The following is a 6,000-nucleotide window of genomic DNA, read 5'->3' as shown; positions in this document are numbered from 1 at the left end:
TCCCTCCTGTTTTTAAAGTGTACTATGTTTACAGAGATAAATGATCCATTGTGGCAACTTTCAGCTTTTATTCTCACATCTGGTCAGGTGCAAGAATGCAGATTTTATATCTAAGCCTCAGAACTCTAAGTCCACCACGACCTTTGGAACAAATTCATGTAAGGAACCCTTTCATGGTGCAATGTGCAAATGAATGCAAGGATTCATGCATTCTAGTTTCTTTTTTGCTGCCACAAAATTAACTTAATAATGTTATACCAAATTATCAGTCTCTTGTGATAAAAAACATTGCCTGTTTTTCTTAATATTTAGCTAATTCAGGGTTTTAATAGCAGCTTACTTGTGCAGTAATATCCCAGCCATCTTCCAAACAAACCATAACAGAAGAACCATTTTCCAGGAGCTCAGAGATGATCACACCCAATTGCATTATCCTGTGAAGCTATAAAGTATTACAAATAAGTAACATACTCAAGAATAAGATAACTATCTATATATTATCAATATAGAATCTTTTTATATTTAATAGTAAAGTATGTATTCTGAAATCTATATATAGCACAAGAGAAATGCAATGATGTAACTATAAAATGTAATAGTCTCAGGATTTTCATCTGAACTACAACAAAACAAAGCAAAGATTTAAAAACAGGAACTTACAACTGACAGATTTATTGTAGAGAAATTCCATCTTGGGCTTAACACTAAAATAATTTCACGTGAAATGTTAAGGTTCCATAAAGTCATGAAGTAAAATTTGATGGGAGAACCCATGTAAGATACTTACAAGATAATATTTCTAACACTCAATCTCATGGAGGTTGGAAATTAATTAAAATAACAACAACAACGATAATCACAAATGTAAAAATAAACACACAAAAATCCTACTTCCATAATCTGGAAATAGATAAACTTTATCTTATTATGAGACTTCACATTGTTATTACTAGGAAAGGAGAATCTATGTGATGTTTCTACCATTTTTGTGCTACTATGACAGCCTTCTTGATAATAACACAATAGACCATATGTAAGCAATTCAGGCTTTTATAGTAGAATGAAACTGCTCTTCGCAGAGCACTGAAAAAAATCCATCCAATGGCAGCAGTGGGAAAGATGAAAGCCTGAAAAAAGAGAGAAAGCAATACAGGAAAACAAACAAAAGATGGTGAAAAAGCATGTATACAAGGAAAAAAAGTAAGTTCAGGAAGCACAGAAGGCACAGGAAAGTGACTCAGGGAGAAGAAAATTAATTAGGAGAAAATAAGAGAAAATAAGATGAACCAAACCACAGTTAAACTCTAGAAAATTCACCCCTGTGCAGGTCAGTCTGATTCTTTCCTCTTACTCCTCCCCACCCCCATCCTATGAATATTACCGAGGAGATTGTGATGGAAAACTCCTAACTCCTCTGAAAATTCACATAATCATTACTTAGAAAGTAAAATAAACCTTTTTTCCTGCAGTTTTTAATAGGAAAAGATTAAAAAGAGCACCAGTTTTGAAACAAAGCGGCTTGTTTATTTTTCTGTACTTTCATAGTCAGTAAAATAGAAGAGAGACTGTTTTTTGCTGACCTTAAATGAAGAAACTGATATACAATCTGGTTGTATGGATTCAATATTAAAAGATGCAAAATACTTCTTTTTATGATTTGCATTCAGAAGATAGGGCAACATTTCACATTTCTTCATATAAAGAAATATTTAGCCTATGCAGTTTTAAGATAAATACTGTGTAACTTCTATTATATAGGGGAGGAAAGCCTAATACAATAAAAACACACTTCCAACACGACAGATCTAAGTCCTTTCACAGGAATAGTAGGAAATGCAGCAAATCCGTCATAAATTAACTTTATCACGTAAGTCACGTATGACATGATTTAAGCCACAGAAATGTGGTTTAAATGTCACACATTATGATCTAGTTCTGAGCAAAGTGTGACACACTATTACTTTTCCTCTCAAATATGCTGAGAGACAGTAACTCTGACCTCCCCACCTCCTGCTGCTATAGGGACATGTTTATTTCACCAAAGTGACATTCAGTTAATTTATCTACATCTATCTACTTGCTCAACTACTCTGACTAGAATTGTTCACAAGATGAGGGAGCCAAGTCTTCATGCCCTTCCTACTCTTCCCATTCCTGAACAACATGTTGGCCAGGCATAGCAATGACCAGCTCCTGTGCCCTCTAAGGAGTGATCACCCCTCAAAGGAAGAAGTTGACCCACTTCTTGAACTTCAGCAAATTTCAACCAGGAGCAAATTTTCTGATGCATAATCACTTAAATGACTGTGCTACACACATGTTACTCATTCTCCTTAAGAAATCAGCATAAGAATCTCTTCTGTTTACTATGACTAACTGCATTTGAGGAGAATTTATTCAGCAGATGATTCCAAACCTAGCATGCAACTGTTAAAACCATTCACTATAATTAAAATCGTTTTAGATTTTTTAAAAGCTGACTTTCTCACATCCTTCTTCATTTGAATCTTGCAAACTTACTTCCAGTCTGGCCTTCAATTGGTTAATCTTTATGTAAGGGAATATAGGATAGGGAAGTAAAGGAAGAGATTCAGAGAGAACACATTAACACACACACGATCCCTTCTTCCCTGCAAACACGTCCCCGGATGGCACAACAGATAACATGCCAGTTTCTTTGTTAATACTTGAGCATATAGAAACTCAGGGTAGGAACACATGTGAGGGTAGAATATCAGTTTTAAAATCAAAAGTCTTATTTATTATTTCATATTTTTCTGTTTTTTAAGATACATAAAGTAAGACAAAGCAGTTAAAACAGTGTAAGTTTATATAGGCAGGAAAAACGGTCATCTCTAATTGTGTACGTGTTTCAGGTTATAAGGCATAAATTATATTGTAAAAAATGCCTCCCACATTTGTAAAGGTTATGACTGTATTAAAATAATAATGCTTGTATAATGACAGAATTGATAGTACACAAAATAACTACAATGAACAAAGAAGAACAGCTGGTTAGAACACAACAGTTCTCTGTCAGAAGAGCCTAACATTTATTTTGTGTGGCAGTACTGCATATAGATTATTAGAAGTACCTGTCATATAAATTACCTGTGGGAACCACTCTGACTCCCCAAGTGCTTTAAGGAATGTTGCTTCAGAATCTGTAGGAATTGTGCTGGGAACACAAGCTCTCATCAGCTTTTTAAAGCTTGCCTTTGTCTGTCGGATATCACTGAATTCAACAGGAACAAATTCACAGTTCAGAGCAAAATCAAGCTTGAATCCCTGTGTGAAAAAGGCAACAGCAAATGTAATTTTAAAGGGAAGCATATTTTTCACTGACAGTCTCATCAAATCTCACAGTCTTGCTTCCTTCACTGCTAAATACTTTGATTCCATTTTAAAAGTCTGTTTAGTTAAACACCTGCTCAGGATAATAAAAACCTTTACAACACTTGCAAAATGTGCCATAATAAAGTACCCATCTACTACTTGTAACAGCAGAATGTATTGCACTGCATTAATATTTTAAATAATAATCATAGAAGTAAAAAAGCAAACTAGAGTGATAAATCTGATGAGTTCTTTATATACAACATAATGTGCTTCCTTTAGGATTTTTAGAGCAAATTAACAATTAATAAATAAAAATTAAAATAACTGTATGGCTGACATCCCAACAGTGCAGGACACAACCCAGTAGCTCAATAAAGCAGAAAAAAAGTAACCCTCAAATCCAAAAAGAACCCCTAAAACTGCAAATTAACTGACTCATTGAAGCAGCACATTGAGGCAGTTGTTACTATAAATTACTTTTGTCAACACTGAGTAGTCATCAGGGAATACCTGATATAATTCCCAAGAGGTTTTCCTAGCAGAATTTTCATGTTTTATTTAACTTACTGCATTTAGAAAATGAGCAATAAGAGAGAAGGACTCACTTACAAGAACAAGTTAGCTAACTGGAAAAAAAACAAACTATGATGAAAAGGATAATATGGAGAACATTATTAGGAAAAACAATTATAATGTATGAAGCATCACTGAAGATCTTCACAGGAAACTTTTTCAGGTTTCTTCAGAGATTGCTCTGTCAGAGGATTAAACCTGGACTGCAAATTATCTTGACTAAGCTACTTCATAGGATGCCAAGCCAAAATGCAGGAAGGTGAAAAGCAAGCACTACCATACTATCCTCTAGTTTGTGACTGCTGATACATTAAATTACTTCCATTTCTTTCCCAGTGGTCTAAGGGGTCATTTCAAAGCAACAGACTGAAGATGCTTCTACTACATATCTTTGGATGCATGACTGAACCCTTCTCCACTTACCATTCATTAAGAGATCAAACAAACAGAAAGGTGAATAACTCTTGCTACTGGATTGTGGCAATTTAATTCTATGTAATAGTTTCTCTTGCATTACTCTTCCTATATTCCTTTCCATCAGTGTCTCTTTTGCCAGAGCCCACTGTGGCTTGCAGTTATAAAAGAAAACAAGATTAAAAATTGACAGGAATTGACCTGTTGGCAAACTTTGGGAAGGACATTGTCCAGAAAAACAAATGAAAATGCAAACACAATAAAACTGAAATATTTTGCAGGAAAAGAAACAGTTTTCTTATGGTTCAAAAGATCAATTTGTTCTAATAATGATAAACTATATTTAATTTCAAAATTTGTGTTTAGTCTTTTATGTTATATTCTTATGTTTTGGTATATCAAATCAGAAGACTTTGATTATAGACTTAACAGAGTATTTATCTAAATTACTGTTATGCTAATTATATTAGAGAATGTCAAATTAAATCCAATTAAAAATAGTTATTAATTAAAAATTAATTGGTACTTCGTGTAACAATGTGTAATGAAGACACAGAAAGGAAAATTAATTTGTTAACCAATTATAAAAGACAAAATAAAAGGAATAAGAACTACCACCTGTTATATAACCATCATTTAAAAATACAACTGAAAATACAAATAAGATATAATAGAAAATTTGAAATTACAAAGAAAAGTCAAACCCAACAAAATCTGCAAATAATTCTGGTTCATAATAGCATGATTCTTTCATTTCCTGAAATAGCAATTTAAGGCAGAATTGAATACTGATGTGTTTTCCTACTAACAATAAATGATTTTGGAAGCTACTTAAAATTTTACATAATATTTTATGTATGCTGATATTTGGAACAGGAAATAACAATTGATTTTTCAATATTTAAATGCAGAGATTAAAAAAAAATAATCTGCAAACATTTTCTGAAAAACAGTGAAGCTACCAAGAATTAATGTAGAGGTGTCACCTGTTTCTTAAACAACTGCATCTAAAATATTAAAATCTATCCAAAAAGGTGTACAAAACTGTACACATCATGGTTCTCTTAATGTAATCAAACCTGGATGGACAGACATCTGGGTTTAGCCTTATTCACATTAATTTGGCTTCATGTGAATTTAAACACTGCCCACAGTAATGAAGGTTTTCTTCTGTGGTAATCACTTTCCTGACTAACAACATTCCATTTGCTCCAGAACATATTTCAACACATCAGTAAAAATGAAATTGCACTTTAAATTCCCAAATAAGTCTGTTTCATGTTTCCCAAATCAGAAATCACTGTGATGAGGACTCAGCTGCATATGAATATTCAGCAGAATTAGAGTACAGTAGTATGTCTTTAGATGTAATTAAGGGTAGCTCTGAAAACATGAACTTACAAAACTCCAGCACTTCCCTTGGAATAGCTCTGAACAGTCCTTAAGTGGGGCACCAAACTCCACTGCTGCTACACAAGGACCGCTCCACTTGCCTACAGACCCATCATTCATCTTTATCCCAGCAGCTATACTGAGCAGAGCCCAGCTCTGCTGCCCTTGCTTCCTGCAAAGCCAACACAGGGAGACAGTTCAGCCAGGAGACGTGGTGACTTCTGAATCTGAAGGCTCTGCTGTTGCCTGTAAATGTATTTCCTTCCTAGTCATGTCCTTCCC

At 34.0% G+C, this 6,000-nt stretch overlaps 1 protein-coding gene across 1 annotated transcript in view; it reads right to left on the bottom strand.

Moving 5' to 3' along the window:
• The window catches only part of SBF2 (SET binding factor 2), a 208,442-nt gene that overhangs the window by 18,643 nt on the left and 183,799 nt on the right, over window positions 1-6,000 (bottom strand). Inside the window, exons 29-30 of the mRNA XM_009994267.1 lie at window positions 3,112-3,288; window positions 341-442 (exon numbers count right to left, since the gene is read on the bottom strand). Coding sequence (XP_009992569.1) covers window positions 341-442; window positions 3,112-3,288 — 279 coding nt within the window. The remainder of the gene's footprint in view (window positions 1-340; window positions 443-3,111; window positions 3,289-6,000) is intronic.

This window comes from Chaetura pelagica, unplaced genomic scaffold, assembly GCF_000747805.2.
Source record: "Chaetura pelagica isolate M959 unplaced genomic scaffold, ChaPel_1.0 scaffold153, whole genome shotgun sequence".
Lineage (NCBI taxonomy): Eukaryota > Metazoa > Chordata > Aves > Apodiformes > Apodidae > Chaetura > Chaetura pelagica.
This window is presented reverse-complemented; position numbering and strand designations above follow the sequence as displayed.